Here is a 22465-nt window from a genome sequence, read left to right as displayed (position 1 = left end):
CACTGGCTGCCACTTTCATTACAAGGCACTCCCATTTGGCCTCTCCTCGGCTCCCAGAGTTTTCACCAAATGTCTAGCGGTAGCGATGGCTCACCTCCAACGACAGGGAATACAAATACTCCCCTATCTGGATGATTGGCTACTAGTAGCACCCAGCCTGTCTCTTCTACAAGCCAATCTCCATTACTGCCATCAAATGCTTAGATGGGTTGGGGCCTGATGATCAACTATGAAAAATTAAACCTGCAACCCACTCAAGCCTTGGAGTTCATTGGAGCCCATGTCGACACTTCAATGGACAGGACCTGCCTTCCCGAAGCACGAGCGTGCAACTTGACAAAGCTCGCGCAACACCTAGGACGGTCTGCCACTGCCCCTGCTCACCAAATCTTAACACTCCTGGGGCATATGGCGGTAGCTATCTATGTGGTTCCCCACACACGTCTCCACATGCGGCGTCTATAATAAGGCCTAAAGACGCAATGGAATCAGTTCTCAGACCGTCTCTCTGCGCCCGTCACCATCACGGCCAGAATGAAGCAGGACTTGGACTGGTGGTTGACACAAACAGCTCTCACAGTGGGAGCCCCACTGCAACCCCCAATTCATCATATCATATATACTTACCATAGACGCGTCAACCAAAGGATGGGGCGCTCGCCTAGTCCACCTGCAAACTCAAGGCCTATGGTCCATTTGGGAGTGTACACAGCAAATAAATCTACTGGAACTGAGGGCTATTCGAAATGCTCTCCAAGCCTTCGAAAAAACACTAGCAGGGAAAATGTGTCATGATCCACACGGACAATCAAGTAGCCATGCTCCTATATAAACAAAGGAGGAGGGTCCAGTTCCTGGACCCTGTGCAAGGAGGCAATAAAAATCTTAGAATGGACAACCAAAAGATCCATAACCCAGCAAGCCACCTACCTACTTGGCATCAACAACACCAGAGCGGACAAACTGAGCAGAATTTTTCATCCCCCGAATGAGAACGTCATCAGACTGTGGCACTCAAATTTTTCCAAACCTGGGGCTGGCCACGCATCGACCTCTTAGCTACGGAGCGCAACTGCAAGGTTCAGACCTTCTGTTCTATATATCCAAGCTTCCTGAGAGTAGCGCAGGATGCGTTTCTCGTAGACTGGATGGAGTGCCCGCTGTATTCCTTTCCCCCAGTACCGCTGATTTCTCGCATGGTTCAGAAGTGCATCACAGCCAACACTGATCTCATTCTGATCGCTCCAGCATGGCCCAGACAGCCATGGTACGCATACCTGATTCGGCTATCTGTGTAACAACCAATTCCCCTGGGAAGCAACCCTTGCCTCCTCACCCAAGAAGAAGGCTCCCTCCTACATCCACTCCATTACTCTCTGGATCTCACGGCGTGGAGATTGAAAGGCTGTTATTCTAAAGCCTAGACCTGTCACCTCAGCTCCAAGATATTCAAGTATCTTCTAGAAAGCCCACCACAAGAATAAACCATAGAAGAAAATGGACTCATTATGCCTCTTGGACAGCGGTCTGGACCCACTCACCTGTCCTCCAGAAAGACTATTAGGATACCTTCATCTACCATACCAAAGAGGGTTAGCCACGGCCTCAAGTCAGTCCACCTGAGTGCCATAGCAGTGTATCACTCTCTGCAAAATGAGGCGCCGATATCCTCTCACCCCCTAATTTTGAGGTTTATGAAAGGGGTTTTATGTCTATGCCCCCCGTACCTTGGGACTTAAACATTGTGCTTTAACAATTCATGTTACCGCCTTTCGAACCTCTGGATACTTGCCATCCCAGATTCCTTTCTTGGAAAGTACTCTTTCTAGTAGCACTTACTTCTGCGAGACGCATCAGTCCTGCGAGACGTACAAGCCCTGGTTCACTATTCTCCATATCTCGAATTCTATCACAACAAAGTCACGTTACGCACGCATCCTACCTTCCTCCCTAAGGTAGTTTCATCTTTCCACCTCAACCAGTCTATAACTCTTCCAACCTTCTGGCCTAAACCTCACAGCAATGCTGCAGAACGTAGGCTACACACACTGGATTGCAAGCGTGTCCTTGCTTATTATAAACAAAACAGCATCGAATACTAGAGCATCGCAACTATTCATCTCGTTTAACGCTAATGCTCCAGGCCTACCTGTCTCCAAGAGAACACTATCAACTTGGATTACAAACTGCAAACAATATTGCTACCAAAAACGCTCAGTCCTTAGCTACATCACATAAAGCACACCAGGTACGTACCATGGCGGCTTCCATAGCCCACCTGCTTGCCGTGCCCATTGTGGATATTTGCAAAGCTGCAACCTGGTCCTCGCTACATACCTTCACTATTCATTACTGCTTAGATAAATTCACACAGCCGATGTCAGCATAGGCACGAAAATCCTTGAAGTGGGCACCTCCTAACTAGGAATGAAACAAGGACTGTCCACAGATACTTTCTCCAATGTCTTGAGCGCATGATGAAACTGATCACATACATGATCAAAACGTGTCGCTCAAGCCACTAGCGGGGGACTCCCAGACAGCATGGCTAATTCATTCTGTTTATCTACAGGAAAAGAGCAAGTTTGCTTACCTTAAACGGTGTTTTCCGTAGATAGCAGATGAATTAGCCATGCTGACCCTCCCGTCTTCCAGGACAGTCTTGCTACCATATCATCTGCTTAATCATGGACTGAGGAGACTCAGGAAAGTGGGGGAAGTGCCAAGCAGGCACACACTACAGCAAGATTCAGAACTTTTACTTTGAGAGCTCCGCCACCTACAGGACCGGAGAACATCCCAGACAGCATGGCTAATTCATCTGCCATCTATGGAAAACACCGTTTACGGTAAGCAAACTTGCTCTTTTAGTTCCCCTAATTTTATATCTGAAACCTTATAAATCATATTTCAAAAGTGATTTCTGGAGTAATGTAATATACTTAAATATGAACTGCTGAAATCTATAGCATTTTCAGAAAAGCATAATTTATTCTTTCTTACTGTCTTTACAGCATTTGGCCTCAATATGTGAAAGATCGAATCCGTTCAACTTACATGTACTTCGCAGGCAGCATCAGTCTCACAGCATTATCTGCTGTGGCAGTCAGCAGGTCTCCTGCAATCATGAATCTTATGATGAAGAGCTCCTGGTTGGTAAGATCATTTAACATGATATTATATTGTGACAGTCTTTTCAGATGTTTTAAGATGAAGGTGTAGAATTCAGGTAACCCCTTACTGATGTGAATCTTTTTTGTGCTAGTAGAATGTCTGTATATGACCACTATTTCATGGTGAGGAATGTATTTGTAGGATGCTTAAGAAGTGAACAGATTTCTAACCAGTTAATTTTTGACATTGGAAGTCAAGGTAATCAGATGTGACAGTAATTGCAGAGACTTAACCAATATACTCATTAGTTTTATATTGTTTACTTTGTGTTTACTCTAGTATTCAATATTTGTTACTCAGGTGCACCATAATAACTGTGTTTAACATTCTTGTGGTGTAATAGAAAATTATGAAGGATTTAGTTTGCTTTTTCTTTTTTACAGTCAACAGTGTTCAGAAATTCTCAGGACAAGCAGGGTGGTAGTCCTCACGCATGAGTGACATCATCGTTTGGAGCTCCAATGTGGAAAATTTGTCAGAGTTTCTAGAACTTTGACTAGGCACACTGAACATGCCCTATACCACACATCCATGTGGAGTCCCTCTTCAGTCGCTCTTCTTTTCCTTGGAGCTGTAAACCTCGCAGTGTGATTGAGCTCACTTTCGCTGTTTTTAGCCTTCTGGGAAAACTTATTTGCACTTCTCGTTTTTCATGGTTTTTTTCCTTCGATACGTCACTGGGTCCCTCTCGGTGTCTTCCCGTAGTGTCCCTAGTCAGGGTTTTTGGCATTTGGGTAAGTTTCCTTTTGCTTTAGAATTTGCGTCCTTTTTGTTTCGCCCCGTCTTGGCCACGTCCATTTTTTTCCCGATGTCCCTGCTCGAAGATCATGTCCATCACCGATCCTCATGAGATGTGTATCCTCTGCCTGGGGGCATTGCATGGTGTACGGGGTTGCCGCTTATGTGTCCAGATGACACCAAAGGGATGTCTGCTTTGACTCTACAAGATGGATCTGCTCTTTGGGTCGAGGAAGTCCGAGCAATCGGCATCAAAGGACCTTGAAGCTGCATCAGTGGACACCACACCATCAGCATTATTGGGACCATCAGTTACGTCGATATGCCAGTGGCTAGGGATGCTGGAGACCAACCATTTTCAATCTCCGGGCTAAAGATGCCGGGTTCATAGTCTTTCACCTCAGCACCGGGGAAAAGACCGGGCCAAGCATCGAGGGAAGCCTAAGAAGCATCAGCACCGGTCCCTGTCGATGCACAGTGCCATGCATGGGGATGCACCAGCTGTTGCCATGATGCCCCCGAAGTGACCCCACAGTGAGGAGAGCCCATCCTCTAACAGTGCAGATGGTCCGTGACGGTCTCCACCAATCCTGTTGCCAGTTGCCGATTCCCCCTTGCTGGTCTGAAGATCTGGCCACACCTCCTTCCTCTCAGTCGGTGTTGGCATTGGCAACGTTTGAGAAGGAGCTGGAGTTCCAAGTCCAGCTAACAGTAGAGTGGGTGCTACAGGGCTTTAGTCCTATGGCATCGGACCCAGTGCCGCCTATTCTCATACCACTTCTGGAGAAGTTGAACGTGCTCATCAGTGCATTACCAACCCAGCTGGCACCAGTTTCTGGGGCAGCATTGGTGCCCAGCAGGGCACCGTGGCTTCCCCTTACAGATAACTATGGCTGTTGCCAGTTCTTCCATGGATGCTGGCAGAGATGCCAAGGTCTGTGGCCCCTGCCCAGTTCTGCCAGTGCCTGTTCCTGTGGACAAAGGTCAAGCACCTAGGGTCCCATCCCCTGTCTCACCCAGTGAAGATGAGGGTCCCCATGACCCCTGGGTGATGATCAGACAGAGTCCCATCAGATCCTTCTCCAGAGGAATGAAGGAAGTCCCCGCCTGAGAACTTGGCCTTTGCAGGGTTTGTGAAGGCGGAGGACATGCCATTTCAACTTTTGACAGAGTACCATGGCAAGCACAAAATGCTTGAGATCCACCAGTTTGTGGAGCCTCCTAAGGAGATTGTGACAGTCCCGGTACACAAGATCCTTATGGAGTTGCTGCTGAGGATATGGGAACACCCCCTCAGAGCCTCACGTTAAGAAGATGGATGGGGGTTTAACTAGTCTAGAAGGCTGCCATATTCGATAAGCATCAGCTGCCTCATCAGTCTGTGATGGTTGAATCTGCTCTGAGACCCATTCCTTGTGCTCCTGAGGAAGGATCACAGAGCGATGGATGCTCTTGGGAGGAAGGTGTTCCAAGGTGCCATGCTTATTGCCTGCTTCGCTGCCTACCAGCTCTATAGGAGCCAGTACTCATGGGACATCTGGAAGCAGGTGCAGGCGGTGCCTCAACAGCAGCAAGACACGCTCATGTCTCTGTTGCACAAGGGTCTGGAGTTCAGGAAATATGAAATACTTGTGTCCTATGTTTTCAAAACAGCACCAAGAGTGTCTGCAGCAGGAATCGGCACCTGCAGAATGGCATAGCAGCGTGCCTCGGATCTCTGCTGGAGGTACAGGAGTGACACGCTGATGTGTCGTGTACTGGAGAGAATCTCTTAAGAGATTCTCTGAGGGATGTTGTGGCCCAACTTCGAGACCACCATGAGACCCTCCAATAATTCTCCACTAGTACTCCAGACCCATCCTCCTCATTTAGGAGGCCATTGAGATCGGGGTCAAGGAAGTCTTTCTTTCACTAGACAAAATACTATATCTGCCTCCTTACTCCTGTCAACACCATCAGGGCTTCTGTGGCTGTCCCAGGCAGCAGAGAGCCCCCAAACCCCAGCCAGTGCCTCAGTCAACTCCAGGGATGGGATTTTGACTCGGCCATAGGGAGAGTAAGCCAGTTGCCTGTACCCGGGATGATGGATCCTCCGGTCGGGGTCAGGCTATGGTTCTTTGCGAACCAGTGGCCCAGTGTAATCTTGAACCAGTGGGTTCTGTCCATCATCTGCCAAGGGTACCAATTGAATCTATTGGGTGTCCCATCAAATTTCCCTGCATGCCCATACTGGGGGCCGATAGCGCATCAGGAGGTACTATAAGCAGAGCTCTCCTCCCTCATAACGGCCAGCGAGGTCGAGCTCGTACTACCAGGGCAAAGAGGGCAGGGATTCTACTCCAGGTACTTTCTGATTCCAAAGAGGAACAGGAAGACTCTGTCCCATCAGAGACCTAAGGGCCTTGAACACATTTCTAAAAAAAAAATAAATTTCAGGGCACTTTGAACCTCCTTTTGTGCAAGAGGGAACTGCTCCCTTTGCCTAAAGGACACATTCTCATATCGAGATCTTCTTCAGTCACATGAATTATCTCTAGTTTGTAGTGGGAACACAGCATTTCCAGTACCAAGTGTTGCCATTTGGGCTATTGTGCATCCCACAGGTCTTTACAAAATAGCTGGCTGTGGTGGCGGCACATCTTTGTAGACTGATAGTATTTGGACAATTGGCTGGTCAAGAGCATATCTGCCAGGAGCCATCAGATCCTTGTGCTTGACCATTCATATGTTGGAGTCCCTAGCGTTCATCCTCAACTACCCAAACTCCCATCTCAGCCAGTCATCTTGATTGGCCTTCATAGGAGCCCTGCTAGACACAGCTCAGGCCAAGGCCTTTTTGCTCCACCAGAAGTCCATTGCTGAGATGACTATTGCAGCAGACATTCAACAAAGACAGCAGGTGTCTGCCTGGCACATGTTGAGGCTATTGGACCATATGGCCACAACCATCCACGTTACTTCCTTGGCATGTTTACACATGTGCGCCACAGCATCTGTGCGGGCAGCGGCGCAGGATGTGCAAAAACATCTACGAAGGTGCTGAGGCATGCACACCCAACCGCCTGATACAACCATGGCGTACGCCACCTTGCACAAAAAAAACCCTGCAGAAACATTCATGAATGCACAACACCCACGAGTCTAATTACGTTGCAGCTACACACGAGGTCATAAAAAGGAGAAACGCACGCCTAATCCCCGTTAGAGCTGCAAATGGGAATTGGTAAAAAAAAAAAAGGAACGGAGTCTCACTTACTGGAGCCCGTTCCATCCTTAACTACGTTCTACCAACGAAGCAGTCCGTGTACCTCAGTCACCTACTAATCAGACCCTAGATCGATTCCAGTTTTCATGTCAGCGGAATACTGGGTAATCAAGGGCTTTGTTTCTGTACCTACTGAACCGGTAGCCCTAATACAAAACCCAGTTGACGACCTTAACGTAAAGGTCCTATGATACTCCGTTGTTTTTGTCAAACATTTCCTAGCATTGAATTGAAGTACAGTGAAAGATTCTCTTTTCCATACTAACGTTTCCCATTGCTCCGTGGTGGTTGAGTCGGCAATGTAAACTGCTCGTAAATCCAAGATCCATTCCACCACACCGCCGACTGAAGATAAGTCACTGGAGGACTTTCCCCAAAAAAAGGGGGAAGCATAGACCATTTTGTCTGAAATGCTTAAGGCCTGCATTCAAATCATCAGTTTACATCGTGCATATCTTTCCATAATCTATGGGCTCTAAAACCACATCTCAAACAAGCCTCGGCAGACGCCACTTTCTTCCTTCATACCATTCCCTCGAAGAAGGATGAAGGCGCTTCCTGAAATCCATTTCCAAAGGGTTTGCTGTCTCTTCTAGATTTCAGCAACTGTCTAGATAACCAGACGTCTTACATGGTTGCGTTCTCCCGCCATAAGAGACTATGTTCCTAACATATGGAAAGCTTTACCATGTAGTCTAGAACCTTTCTTCCAACATCCGTTCACACGCCTTAAGAATCAGAAAACAGCAGCCTTTTTTTTTTTTTTTCATTAACATCTCATCAACGTCCATCTATATCACGACGTAAATTTTCAACCTCTGCCACTGCCGAGGATCAAAAAAAAAACAACTTAAGCCTCATTCCGGTCATAAGCCTCTGTCTTGCCAACCATCGAGACAACACACTAATCAACAACGGGCATCACGTCAGCGTGCTACGATGCCTCGCCAGCTGCAACAACCGGTGAATCCCCAACATACTGTATTTTTCACTCCATAAGACTCACTTTTATTCCCCCCAAAATGGGGGTAAAATGTCTGTGCCTCTTATGGAGCGAATATAAAAAAACAAAAACAACTAACTACAACCAATGTTTTTTTTTTGTCCCCATCCCAACCCTTTAAATTTAATTAACTACAACCCGCCGCCCTGTCCGATTTATGTGCGCGCCGGGCGCACAGCCACTCTCCCAACTGTGCCAGATGTATAAGTTGCCGCTTGAAAAGAGTATTGATTAAACAAAGAATTTTTTGATTTACAATTCATAAGTGTTGGACTGTTTAATATTTTCTGCTCTCTACCTTCATGTGTAGTTAATATTTGGAGAGCAGAGTATCTCCTTTTTTTTTTTTTTTTTTTTATTTATTTTCAATTTCAAAATACATATGTCCATTTTAACATAATTATCAGAAAGTCAGAAAATGGATTTCTACAGATTATTCCCATATAATAATTTACAAAACAATACATATCCTTTCCTACGTTACTAAACAAAATGGGAGTCCGATACATGAGCAAGTAACCTATGTAATATTTACCATAAAGATGAGAGTATACAGAACTTTTATTATTAAACCGATTGTAATTAAGAAGCAGCAGGTTCTTCCCTTGGGTTACCTCGGGTCTCCAAGAATCTCTCTAGATGTTCTGGTTCAAAATATACATATCTGTTGCCTTCTACATTCATGACACATTTGCAAGGAAACCTGACTACAATCTGAATACCAAATGTTCTAGCTTGATTTGCTAGCAACAAAAACTTTTTTCTTCTCAATTGGGTTTCCTTAGCTAAGTCTGGGTATATCCATATTCTCTGGCCCAAGTATAAAGAGGTTCTTTTAACCAAAAATAATTTCAAAATTTTATCTCTTTCTGATGAAAGATTAAATTTCACAATAAGAGTACCCCTTTTTTCTACTTGGGAACTCAGAGAAGTTTCTATAAGTTCTGTCACATTCAGGGTCGTGTCCAGCACTCCCTGATTTGATGTTACCTCATTTTTCCAGCTGATAAAATAAGCATTCGATATAGATGGTAGATTTTCAGGTGATAATAATAATACCTCTAAGAAATAATTTCTTAATTGCTCTTTTGGAGATATTAGCTTACATTTCGGGAAATTAATAATTCTTAAATTTGTATATCTAATAATATTCTCCATATTTTCCATTTTCTTAGATAAATTTATTTCTCCCTGTATAATAGATGACTGTACTGATTTAATTTGTTTCATTTCTTCCTCAACTTTTGCTAAGGTCCCCTCATGGCCTGTAACTATTGGATTCAGGTTAAACAAAGCCTTTTGCATATCCTTAATATTACTGTTCATATTTAAAATATTTGTTTGTAATGCCATTATAGCTTGCCAAACCATATCTATAGTCACTTTTTGTGGGTTTCCTGATAATATTACAGGCACAGATTCTGATATTTGAAATGAAGGGAGTTCTTGGTTACCTTGGTTCCCCATATAGGGAGCAGACTCTGCTCCTCTGGAAGAGGTATCCTCTTCCCTAATTTCCACCTCGAATAGGGAAGGAGTTAAAGCTCCTTCACTTTTCTTTATTGCTAAACCTTCTCCATGATCTCCCTCAGTCAGGCTTAGAACCCCAGACGCAATCCGTCGGGATTCCAAACCTAGATCATCAGTAGATGCAATAAACTGAGGTGGAATAGGTGTTATCGGTGCCCTGGGACTTAGACTAACTTCTCCCGAGGGGGGAGTGGCTTGCTCTCCATCTCCACCCCTAATGGGACCCTCCAGGGAATTTAATTCTGTTGATGAAAAATAACCTGGCATGGTTGTTTGTACTAGGGTGGGTCTTACAGGGGTCGAGGCATCCTGTCTGACCTTACCTTTTCTTTTTGTATGGGGCATTCTAATCACAAAAATTTTTACAAAAAACAAACCATGAGAGGATTTTCATTACTCACATTAATCTATCAATTGAAAGGATCAAGAGATTGTGGGATCAGTGAGTCTAGCCAACTTCACAGCCTTCGCCGGCTGCGCGCCGACGGCGGCAGAGCGCCGTCTGCCGTTCAATTTATCGGCAGGCGCCGCCTGATGACGTCACTGGGGTGCCGCCTCCACCGGAGTTTCACAGCTGTTCCGGGGTCTCTCTCCTCCAATTCGCAGTGGATTAGCACTCCAGTCCTGGGCTCACTCGAAAGTCCCCCTCTCTCTCTCTCCTCGTCGGACTCCGGTGCTCTCAGCGTCTGCCGTTCAATTTATCGGCAGGCGCCGCCTGATGACGTCACTGGGGTGCCGCCTCCACCGGAGTTTCACAGCTGTTCCGGGGTCTCTCTCCTCCAATTCGCAGTGGATTAGCACTCCAGTCCTGGGCGCACTCGAAAGTCCCCCTCTCTCTCTCTCCTCGTCGGACTCCGGTGCTCTCAGCGTCTGCCGTTCAATTTATCGGCAGGCGCCGCCTGATGACGTCACTGGGGTGCCGCCTCCACCGGAGTTTCACAGCTGTTCCGGGGTCTCTCTCCTCCAATTCGCAGTGGATTAGCACTCCAGTCCTGGGCTCACTCGAAAGTCCCCCTCTCTCTCTCTCCTCGTCGGACTCCGGTGCTCTCAGCGTCTGCCGTTCAATTTATCGGCAGGCGCCGCCTGATGACGTCACTGGGGTGCCGCCTCCACCGGAGTTTCACAGCTGTTCTGGGGTCTCTCTCCTCCAATTCGCAGTGGATTAGCACTCCAGTCCTGGGCTCACTCGAAAGTCCCCCTCTCTCTCTCTCCTCGTCGGACTCCGGTGCTCTCAGCGTCTGCCGTTCAATTTATCGGCAGGCGCCGCCTGATGACGTCACTGGGGTGCCGCCTCCACCGGAGTTTCACAGCTGTTCCGGGGTCTCTCTCCTCCAATTCGCAGTGGATTAGCACTCCAGTCCTGGGCTCACTCGAAAGTCCCCCTCTCTCTCTCTCCTCGTCGGACTCCCGTATCTCCTTTTTTTTATATTATTAAAAAAAAAAAAAATAACCCAGTCGGGCTTTATTTATTTATTTTTTTTTACCAATCATAAGACCGCCATGATCACATCTGGGATGAAGATTGCCCACTTGTCTTCCAGCCTGAAATCGCATTACATTGACTCCATAGTCATCTAAAGACTACGCTTGTCATCTAACAAGGGCATATCCTGCAAGAACTGCAGATACTCAAAAAAAAAAAAAAATAATAATAATTTTTTTCGAAATGACTGCTCTCAAGTCCATTCTTCCATTTCTTCATTCCCGAGGCTTGCACTGGACTAAAAAAAAAAAAAAGTGGCATACGCTCGCATATCCATGCACCCTAGTTCCTAGTGTTTCCCTCTGTTTTCCGGGCGGACAACCGTCACTTCCAATACAAGGTCTTCCGTTCAACCTTTCTTCTGCCCCAGTGGTTTTCAACAAATGCAGGCCAATAGCAAAGGCACACCTTTCGTTGACAAGGGGTACAAATATTTCCTATGTCGACGATGGCTCCTTCTAGCCTCCAATCCAACACAACTATGACACAGTCTTCTTCGCACAATTTCTTGCGTAGACAATCTGGAACTACTAATCACCTTCGAAAACTCGAAGCTGGAACCATTCAAACTTTTGCAGTTCATAGGAGCCTACATCGCCACGATCCAAGACAGGGCTTTCCTACCTCACCCGAGAGCTGTCACTCTCTCCATACTGTTTACATCTCTGTGTCACAATACCAGCTCGCCAAGTCCTACCTGTTCTAGGACACATGGTGGTAGCCTACCTGTTCTAGGACACATGGTGGTAGCCATTACGTAGTTCTACATATGCGCTGCCTACAATGGGGTCTCAAACACTAATGAACTCATTTTTCTTCATCCATTGTCCACACCTATTCCTTGACCAGCAACATAGACGTGGACCTACAATGGTGGCTACTCCCGTTGCACACTATCGACAGGCTCGCCTCTCCGACCCTTTCGACATCAGGTGAAACTCACCACAGATGCATCCTCCAAGGAATGGGCAGCTCATTTGAGCAAATTGCAACAACAAGGTCCATGAACTTCGTTCGAATATACACTACACATTAACCTTTAGAAGGTTAACGTGCCCTTCGAGGTAAGCACACCCTACAAGGGAAGATAGTCATGGTTCACACGGATAACTAAATGACGATGTTCTCTATACACCAGAAAGAAAAGTCCGGTTCATGGAACCTCTGCTACGAGGCAGTTCAGATTCTGGAATGGGTCCACAAGGGATCCATCTCTCTACAAGCCACTTTTTCCTAGCATGTAGCAGATGGACTCAGGACCAATGGGTATTGTGTGCTCCTGATTGTAGTTAGAGACGGATTAGATTTCAATCTGACATCAGCCCTAGTACATATACCCCTGCGAGATGCCGTGCTCTTCAGTATTTTCCGTCTCCATAGCAGTTCGGGACTCAATACATGATTGCACAGCATTAGAATATTCTAACCAAAGAAATCCAAAATGAAGAAGAAAACTTATCTGTACAGGCAAGCCCCGCTCTCCTGCAGTGATACCTACGGGTCCGTCCCCCAGTCGAGATTCCTGAGGTGATTTCCGCGATCCCTCAGAGGTAGGCCTCTGTCCGGCAGTCGGTTCCCGGCATGGACTTAGCCCCCGACATGTGGTGCGGCTGAGAGGCAGTGGATGCAAATTAGAGCATGGCGGTGGAGGTATTTTCCCTCTCCCCCCGCAGCCGGAGACCGCCCGGAACGAGACTGGGAAACTCTGAGATAAGGTAAGGTAGAAAACTTCTTAAAAGTCTCCGAAGCTCGAATAGCCGAACAGGTAGCCAGCCGGCGTAAGTACTACCGGGTTGATCAGCCCTTTCAGGGCTAGACCCCGGTTCGATACGAAGGCCCTCCCACGTGGAGACCCTCAGAGGTGGTCGCCATATTGCCCGCGTGGTCATTGTCACCATTTCCATTTGTTGCCGCCCTGTCCGCTGATTTGTTCTGTGCGCACAGAGGTGAGCTGTGCCACAAAATAACCTGTGTGCACACGGGCGTGTGCATAAGTTCAGTGACGCGCGCAAAGGCCCCGGGCGCACAGCCACGCGCCCAACTGTGCCGGGCGTATAAGTAAAAACCCTGTGCGTAGAACTACGAGCGCATCTCTCTCTGCGCGCATCCGGACCTACATGCTCAACTTCGGCGTACTCAGAGCGCATATCTCAGCCTCCCAGCATATGCTTGAATGCACAAACAGGAGTTCCCTTCGGCGCACACAAACCATGGCATCACCGGACAAGAAGCTTAAGGCCCAGGGCCTCTGCCCAGCAAGCCACATTAGAGCGGCGCAGCACAAAGAAGCCGCTGCCTTGTTATACAGTGCGAGGAGGCTAGGGGTGATCCAGCTCAAGGCCTTCCCCAGCCAATACGGGGATCCAGTTCCACCGACAGTACACTGGACCTCGCTACTCCCAGCGGGAGCCTCCTTCAAACGGGGCTTCCCGGTGACGCAGTGCCTCTCAATTTAGACCCAGCATCTTTTTCCTGGGTAGAATTCTTCAAAGGCCTACATACCTTCGTCCACATGCAACCAGTGCCTACGATGACACAGACACAGCCTCCGCCAGAGGACCCTGACATCCCGGGACCCTCTAAACCCAGAGAAGTTCCTCGCCCATCCAAAAGCCCCAGCTTTGGGGACACGGACACCTCTGAGGATCAAGACTCCCTGGAGGAAGGAGAAATCCCTCCAGGAACAGAACCCTACAGAATCATGAGACCAAGACAACCATGGAATAGTTACCTACTACACCTATTAATCCACAACCCAATTCCCCAGGCCGCCAGCCCACACCTTCTTACCCAGGATGGGAGAGCACTGCTACCTCCTCTTCACTCCTCCCTGCATCTCACAGTGTGGAATTTGGTGGAATTGCTTTCTAGCGCTTACACATTTCTTCTGCCCTTCAAGAAGTATAATTGTCATCAAAGACGCTGTCAACGAGACTTAATTTCCAAACAAAATAGTTCCACTACACTTCCTGGTTTACATCCATGGGTCTCGACCCATTATCTTTACCGCCTGAACGCCTTCTCTCCTATCTCCATTTGCTTACAGCAAGGGCCTTGCTGCGTCCTTGCTACAAATTCATTTAAGCGCTACAACAGCTTTTCACATTCATCTAAACGGAGAGCCTATTTCATGTCCTTCCTTAGTATCCAGATTCACCTTTGCATAAGCCACCGGTGCCATGAGACATTAATGTACTTCTCGATCAGCTGATGCTTTCACCTTTTGGATACTTGTCACCTTCGCTACCTCTCATGGAAGGTGCTTTTTGTGTTTTTGCTTTAAGTTCTGTAAGGAGAACAGTGAGTTCCAAGCATTGGTTCACTACTCTCCTTATCTTCAATTTCGCCACGACAAGGTGACCTTGCGCACTCACCAGGGTTTTCTGCCAGCGCTTATTTCCAGTTTTTCCACATTTACCAGACTGTCACCTTACCACCTTTCATCTAAGTCCTCGTGCAAATGCCAATGAGGAAAAGTCACGCACCTTGGATTGCAACCGTGCGCTAGCATACTACAGAAAGCGCACTCTGTCACCCAATCGACCTTCACACCTGTGTTCAGTGACAAAAGAACTCTATCCTCCGGGATATCCAACTATATGCGGTTCAGCTATAATACAAAGTCACACCCGCTATTTGCAACCCTAAGTGCACATCACGTGCGAGCAATGGCAACCTCTATTGCCTTCCTCCATCAAGTACCTCTCATAGACATCGATGCACCGACGACATGGTCATTGCTACATATTTTTAGCATCCCACCACTGTTTACGCAAACAGATGGCGGATGATTCCCTTTTGGGACAGACTATCCTACAGAAGTGCACAAAATTCCAAACAAATACAGCCTTCTTAGGAACTGTCCTCCACTATTATTGTATTGAGCAAAAAAAAAAAAAGTTCAATAAATAAAGGAATATCACACTATCTGCTCAATACGTCAGCTGGGGACTCCCATACAGCATGGCTAATTCAGCTGCTTATCTACGTGAAAAGAGCAAATTTGCTTACCATAAGCGGTGTTTTCTGTAGATAGCAGATGAATTAGCCATGCTGACCCGCCCGCCTCCCCGGACAGTTCTAGCATACCTACATTGCTTTGATACTGACTGAGGAGCCTGAGGTAATTCCTGTCAGGATACAGGAGGGAGGGAGCACCTAGCTAAAAGACTTTGCTAGTCTTAGAGCTCTGCCACCTAGTGGCACGGAGGACGTACCCATACAGCATGTCTAATTCAATTGCTATCTACGGAAAACACCGTTTATGGTAAGCAAACTTTCTCTTCTTTACCTGGACTACTGGCTAATCAAGAGCCAATCCAAGCAAGGAGCTCTTTCTGCTCTCAAGTTCACTATCAATCTGCTACACTCGTTGGGTTTTCTCATCAATTACCAAAAATCCCACCTGAATCCATCTCATCTCCTTACCTTCATCGGAGCAGATTTGGACACTACAGTCGCAAAGGCCTTTCTGCCCAACGACCGCGTAGACACATTCTCCAAGCTAGCTGCATCTCTGCGCACAAAGAAAACAACCTCAGCCCATCAATTCCTCACGTTGCTGGGCCATATGGCTTCCACGGTCCACATCACTCCTAGCCATGAGAATAACTCAATGGACTTTGAAATCTCAATGGCTACAAGCCACTCAACCTCTTTCCTCCCAGATCCAAGTAACCAACTAGCTGCGTCTCACTTTTCTGGTGAACAAACAATGCCAATTTGCTGACAGGTTTACCCTTCCAGCAACCAATCCCTCAAGTGACTTTAACCACAGACGCATCCAACTTGGGTTGGGAAGCTCATGTGAACAACCTTCAAACTCAAGGGACTTGGACACAACTCGAAGCAAAGTTTCAAATCAACTTCCTAGAACTTCGAGCCATACGTTATGCTCTATTTGCGTTCAAGGACTGCCTCTCACTCAAGACTGTTCTCATACAAACAGACAACACGGTTGCATGTGGTACTTGAACAAACAGGGAGGCACATGCTCTTATCTCCTCTGCCAAGAAGCTGCACAGATCTGGGCCTGGGCTCGGGCCCTTGCACACTCCATGCATCTTCTGGCCACTTATCTGGCAGGCATACAGAATGTAGTAGCAGATCACCTCAGCCAACAATTTCAACCCCACGAGTGTTCACTGGATCCTGTGGTAATGAACAAAATCTTCCAATGCTGGGGTCAACCAACAATAGATCTCTTTGCATCCGAACTGAATCACAAAGTGGACAGATTCTGCTCCCTACACAAGTAGCAAAACAAATTAGCCATGGACGCCTTTGCTTGCCCCTGGAACACAGGCCTCTCCAATATGCATATCCTCTGATACCACTAATAGCCAAAACTGTCATGAAACTACAGCAGGACAAAGGGTCAGTGATACTCATAACCCTGTATTGGCCTCGACAAGTATGGTTTCCCATGCTTCTCGATCCGAGAACCCATTCGCCTGAGCACAGCGCCCAATCTCATAACTCAGAACCAAAGCATGTTGCACCATCCGAACCTTCAAACCCTAGCCCTCACAGCCTGGATGTTGAAAGCTTGATCCTACAACCGCTCAACCTTTCAACTGATGTCTCTCAACTGCTTGTGGCTTCACAAAACCCTTCCACATGAAAATCCTATCGTTCTAAGTGGAATTGATTTACCACATGGTACATGCAAAAAGGTATTGACCCCTTTTCCTGCCCCACTCCATCTCTGTTAGATTCTCTGGCATCTTTCAGACTCTGGTCTCCAGACTTCCTCGGTACGAGTACACCTTAGTGCTATCTCAGCGTACCACAAGGGAGTAGAGAATTCCCCAATATCAGCGCAACCACTAGTAAATCTGTTTATGGGGGGCCTGTTACAACTTAAGCCCCCTCTACGGCTACCAGTTACAGAATGGGACCTAAACGTAGTACTTACAAGGCTCATGCGCTCCCCGTTTGAGCCTTTGCATTCCTGTAATAGTAAGTTTCTTACATGGAAAGTTCTTTTCCTAGTAGCTATTATATCTGCTCAAAGAGTTAGTGAGTTACAAGCACTTGTCACATACTCACCCTATACAAGGTTCCTACATTTTATTTATTTATTTAGCATTTTTCTATACCGACCTTCATGGTTAAATACCATATCAGATCGGTTTACATCGAATAGGGAAACTGTAACAAACAACTTTTTTTTATATGAACGGAAGAATCAAAGTTACATTCAACAGGGGTGGTGAATTTGGACGCATAAGCAGCTGGAAAGAAAGGCCTAAGAGGGCAGTAAACTAAGAACATAATACCATCGCGGAAACAGGGCTAGTGCTTATTAAGTAGTTAGATGAAAGTACTAGAGCTTGTAAAGAACTTAGGGAAGGACAAGTTCCATTGATCTTGAAAAAGGGTAATCATCTAATGTGTATCCGAGGGATCTGGGAAGGCTTGGCGGAACAGCCAAGTCTTGAGTTTTTTCTTGAATGTAAGGAGGCAAGGTTCCAGCCTGAGTTCTGAGGGGATGTTGTTCCAAATGGCTGGGCCTGCTGTCGAGAAGGCTCGGTCTTTGGTCGAAGTGAGGCGCGTGGCTTTGGTAGGAGGGGCTTGTAGAGAACCTTTGTAGACTTCTCTAATCGGTCTGTTTGAAGTATGAAGTTTGAGTGGGATTTCGAGGTCGAGTTGAAGGTGATTATGGATGGATTTATGTATTAAGGTGATTGATTTGTATAAAACTCTGTAGTTAACTGGTAACCAGTGTAGGTTTCGGAGGATGGGAGTAATATTTTCTCCACGCTTGGTGTTGGTCAAAATTCTGGCCGCGGCGTTCTGTATCATCTGTTGCGGCTTGGTAGTTGAGCTGGGGAGGCCTATGAGGAGAGTGCTGCAGTAGTCTATTTTGGCAAATAGCAAGGCTTGTAGAACTGTCCTGAAGTCGTGGAAATATAATAGAGGTTTGAGTCTTTTTAGAACCTGGAGTCTGTAAAAGCAATCTTTGGTTGTGGTGTTGATCATATTCTTTAGGTTAAGGCGGTTATCGAGAATTACCCCGAGATCTCTTACATGAGAATGGGTGAGATGGGTGTTGTGGTGGGTCTGTGGGAGGGGGTTGTCTTGGTTAGAAGAGATGAGGAAGAGTTCGGTCTTTGAGGCATTAAGGACCAGGTTTAAACTGTTGAGAAGGCTGGTGATAGATTTTAGGCAGTTATTCCAGAGCATGAGTGATTTAGCGATGGATTCTGTTATGGGAATCAGAATCTGCACATCGTCTGCATAAATGTAGTGAATTGGATTGAGACTTGTTAACAGTTGGCAAAGGGGGAGGAGGTAGATGTTGTAAAGGGTGGGTGATAGGGAAGATCCTTGAGGTACACCAAGAGAAGAATTTGTCGAAGGTGATTCTTTATTGTTAATTTTGACTTTGAAGCTTCAAGGAAAGTTAATTTGAAGCTTCAAGGAAAGTTAATTTTGACTTTGATGGTTCAAGGAAAGACTTGAACCATCTGTGGACTGATCCGGATATGCCTATGTCTGATAGGCAGTTCAGGAGGATGGAGTGGTTGACTGTGTCGAAAGCCGCCGAGATGTCTAGGAGGATTAGAAGAAAGGAATGGCCTTTGTCTAATCCCATGATAATGTGGTCTGTTAGAGAGATGAGAAGGGTTTCCGTGTTGCGTGATTTGCGGAAGCCATATTGGGATGGATATAGGATATTGTGGTGTTCTAGATAATCTGAAAGCTGGGTGTTTACCAAATTCTCTGTAAATTTGGCTAAGAATGGTAGATTAGAGATGGGGTGGAAATTAGCTAGTTCTCTGGGGTCTAAATTGTGTTTCTTAAGGAGGGGTTTAAGGGCCGCGTTTTTTAGACTGGGTACATTCCTTGAGTTAAGAAGGAGTTTATGATGTTGGTCAGAGGTCCCGAGATTGTGTTTGGGATAAGTAGCAGAAGTTTGGATGGGATGTTGTCTGCTGGGTGGCTGGATGGTTTCTTCCTCTTAAGGAGGGATTCGATCTCCTTAGGGGAGGTTAGTTCGAAACGTGAGAGTGTAGATATTGGTGAAAGTAGCGAGGGGGGTAGAATTGCTTGGAAGGAGTGCGAGAGTGAGTACAGAGGACAGAGTGGTCCTCTGTACTCACCCTAAATTCCTTCCCAAGGTGGTGAAGGACTTTCACCTGAATCAGTCTATAGTTCTGCCCACCTTTTTCCCAAGACCTCACTCTCACCAGGGTAAGAGTGTTTTACACACCTTGGACTGTAAATGTGCACTTGCATTTTATCTAGACCGCACTGCAGTCCATAGGAAATCCACCCAACTCTGTTTTTTGTTTCTTTTGACAAAAACAAACCAGGAGTTGCAGTGGGCAAACAAACTCTCTCCAACTGGCTAGCAGACTGTATCGAATTCTGCTATGAAAAAGCAGGCCTTCCCCTCCAGGAATGAGTAAAAGCGCACTCTGTAAGAGCCATGGCAACCTCAGTAGCACACTATCATTCAGTGCCGATTGCTGAGATTTGTAAAGCTGCGACATGGAGTTCTCTTCACACATTTGCAGGACATTATTGCCTGGACAAGGAAGGACGACAGGACTCGCCTTTGTCCAATCAGTCTTGAAGAACTTGTTTCCAGTATAATCCCAACTCCTTCCACATCCATCTGCTGTGATTTTCAGGCTGCCTCATTTTGTCCAACAGTACACCAGTTGTTGTGCCTGTTGCACAAGTTGTATGCTGTTAGTCCAACTAAATATGAGTCAGCCTGTAGCTTGCTAATCACCCACATGTCAGGACTACCATCCTGCTTGTCCTGGGAGAAAGCAGAGTTGCTTACCTGTAACAGGTGTTCTCCCAGGACAGCAGGATGTAGTCCTCACGAAACCCACCCGCCACTCCACGGACTTGGGTTCAAATCAGTTTTATTATTTTATTTTTTCTCTCGCACCTTTTGCTAAAACAAGACTGAAGGGAGACCCCTCTGGCTACAGGGATTATGGCATACTGGGCATGCTCAGTGTGCCAGTCAAAAGTTCTAGAAACTTTGGAAACTTTGACAGAAATGTTTTCCGTGATAGGGCTCCATATGCTGACATCACCCACATGTGAGGATTATATCCTGCTGTCCTGGGAAGATACCTGTTATAGGTAAGCAACTCTACTTTCTTCCTTTTTTTCGATTTTTAAATGCAAGGAACAGGTGGATCTGTGTACTGAAGAAGTTATATATTTCTCAATGGAAACCTAATTATCTATATTGAAATAATACTGAACAACATTTGTTTAGATTATGCATAAACAATATTCTTGCTGGTTAGGCTTAAAATATCCGAAATTTAAACATTTAAAAAAAAAAAAAAAGACCTCAGAACAAATACAAAAAGTGTTTGTATAAATTGCACACTTCCAATCACTGTTGAAAAAACCTCATAATTTGACAGATCTTTAAATAATGTGTGAAATATATATTTTTAAATGTTTTTTGTATCCAAAAGCAAAACTAAGTCACGACACTGCTTTGATCCTCAACTTTTATGCAAACATTGAATTATCATAACTGTGGAGTACTGCTTGAAGATTTATCTGATTGGGAGGTTTTTTTAACCAATGATTGAAAGTATGTAGTTTTTGCTAAGACACTTTTTGTGTCTGTCCTGAGGTCTTTTTTTTTTTTTTTCTTCCTTTTAAAAAAATAAATAAAATTTCAGGTATTAAAAATGAAATAAATTTTCTGTTAATTTCTCACTTCCCTTTTGTTTGTGATTATATAAGTAGATTTTGCGATATGATTTTGTTGGAGCTCTTTGTTTCTTTATAATATGGTAACTTATCTTGTAGGCTATAGGTGCAACGTTTGCAGCAATGATTGGAGCTGGAATGTTGGTTAGGTCCATACCATATGATCGCAGTCCTATTCCTAAACATCTTGCTTGGATGTTGCATGCAGGTATGTGGGAATTTTTTGCTTTGTTTTTAGTTGTGGTATTTCTTACAAAAGCAAAGTTCTAGGCATTTTTTCTTATTTTCAGAACATCATTTATATTTTGCAGTTTTTCTATCTGTTATGGAGTAGATTATGGAGTAATTTGGGGTCTTGAAAATGGTTGTTTGCCATATTGGATTTCTTACCTTTCAAGTATTTGTATTATTAATGCTTCAAAATATTACCAGTTTTAATTGACCTAACATTGGTGAGGCAAAATATATTACCAGATCTTTATAGAGGGAGGCAAGAAGAAACTTTGCTACTTGAAATTTTTCATTTTTTCTAGAAACTGATAGCTTGTCTTTTGTATTGCGGTGGATATGTTTGCTTTTATTAAATTAGCCTAACAAATTTAAATTGATCACTGGCTAATAAAGATATCATGGTTTTCACTGTTCTTATGTATGTAACTGGAAATAAATTTGAGCATTCAGGTGTCTTTTGGTTTTTTCCCCCCCCCCCCCCCCCCCCCCTCTAGGTGTCATGGGTGCGATTGTGGCTCCATTGACTTTTCTGGGTGGTCCACTGCTTATCCGAGCTGCATGGTACACAGCGGGTCTCGTAGGTGGTCTCTCTACTGTGGCCATATGTGCACCAAGTGAAAAATTTCTCTATATGGGAGCACCTCTGGGAATCGGCCTGGGTGTTGTTGTTGCCTCTTCTATTGGTAAATATCTTTCTTTTAAAAGTATACAGTATTTGCTGTGGTGAAATGTATGAAAAAGTGGTTATAACGATTAACTTCTCTGCTGGAAATGTTTAAATTCAGTGACAAAATACACATCCAGGAAATGAGGTCCATTCATATTGAGTAAGCTTCTAAATAGGAACGTTACCCAGATAACTTTATTGGTTTAAATATAGCATACTTGATGACAAGTCTCTAAGAAGGTAATTTCTTAAAGGATTTATGTGCATAAATGGGCTTTTAATAATTGCTACTTTTGCCCAACCATAGGGCTGAATTTTCAAAGGCATTCATTTTGCAGGAAAATTAATCTGAGAATAACCAGAAATATGGAGGAAACCCCTGAATGAGATCCAGTTATTAAAGGAGTTCACAAATCATCAGAAGCTTTTCCCCTTTACTCTGAAATAGAAAACATGGTTATTAGCAGAATGGGAGTCACCGGAAACTGATTATAGATGAGTTAAGACTTTCTCCAAGCTTTATCTGCTCCATTGATGCCCTGGAATGTTTATTTTAGATGCCATGAGTTGATGCAATGATCTCAGCTGTAACCAGAAAGATGACCATTCTCATAGAGCAGGGGTCAGGAACCTTTTTGGCTGAAAGAGCCATGAACGCCACATATTTTAAAA

General features: G+C 45.3%; 1 protein-coding gene across 1 annotated transcript in view; it reads left to right on the top strand.

The window, feature by feature from the left end:
* GHITM (growth hormone inducible transmembrane protein) overlaps window positions 1–22465 on the top strand; it is an 83041-nt gene that overhangs the window by 39470 nt on the left and 21106 nt on the right. Inside the window, exons 5-7 of the mRNA XM_029609449.1 lie at window positions 3015–3156; window positions 20995–21103; window positions 21621–21809. Of these exons, the coding sequence (XP_029465309.1) occupies window positions 3015–3156; window positions 20995–21103; window positions 21621–21809 (440 nt within the window). The remainder of the gene's footprint in view (window positions 1–3014; window positions 3157–20994; window positions 21104–21620; window positions 21810–22465) is intronic.

This window comes from Rhinatrema bivittatum, chromosome 7, assembly GCF_901001135.1.
Source record: "Rhinatrema bivittatum chromosome 7, aRhiBiv1.1, whole genome shotgun sequence".
In the NCBI taxonomy this organism is placed as follows: Eukaryota; Metazoa; Chordata; class Amphibia; order Gymnophiona; family Rhinatrematidae; genus Rhinatrema; species Rhinatrema bivittatum.
The sequence above is the reverse complement of the archived record's forward strand: the minus strand, read 5'-3'. Positions and strand labels throughout refer to the sequence as shown.